General features: G+C 39.8%; 1 protein-coding gene across 1 annotated transcript in view; it reads left to right on the top strand.

The window, feature by feature from the left end:
- LOC119586576 (abnormal spindle-like microcephaly-associated protein homolog) overlaps nucleotides 1-349 on the top strand; it is a 31,066-nt gene that overhangs the window by 29,576 nt on the left and 1,141 nt on the right. Inside the window, exon 24 of the mRNA XM_037935329.1 lies at nucleotides 78-303. Coding sequence (XP_037791257.1) covers nucleotides 78-303 — 226 coding nt within the window. The remainder of the gene's footprint in view (nucleotides 1-77; nucleotides 304-349) is intronic.

Here is a 349-nt window from a genome sequence, read left to right as displayed (position 1 = left end):
AGGGACTCATGAAAACCAGATAAATATATATATTTATATTTTTGAAGAACAGAACATTAATTGTAATAAACTTTTAGGAGCGTCATATAAGGGCAGCAACAGTTTTACAAGCAGCTTGGCGAGGACGAGTTGCCCGGCGTACTTTGAAAAGCAAGAAACTGAATGATGTCCGGCAGAGGTTGGAAGCAGCTACACGAGAGGCCACAGACGCCAAGCGTATTGGCAATAGGACTGTTTGTGCCATATCCTACCTGATAAAGTACAAGGACCTTAAGAGGATTTTGATAGCTGTCATGTACTTAGGTAAATCAGCTGTAAAATGATTGTTACCTGAATATCAACTAGAATG

The sequence above is a fragment of the Penaeus monodon genome, chromosome 21 (assembly GCF_015228065.2).
Source record: "Penaeus monodon isolate SGIC_2016 chromosome 21, NSTDA_Pmon_1, whole genome shotgun sequence".
Classification (NCBI taxonomy): Eukaryota; Metazoa; Arthropoda; class Malacostraca; order Decapoda; family Penaeidae; genus Penaeus; species Penaeus monodon.
The sequence above is the reverse complement of the archived record's forward strand: the minus strand, read 5'-3'. Positions and strand labels throughout refer to the sequence as shown.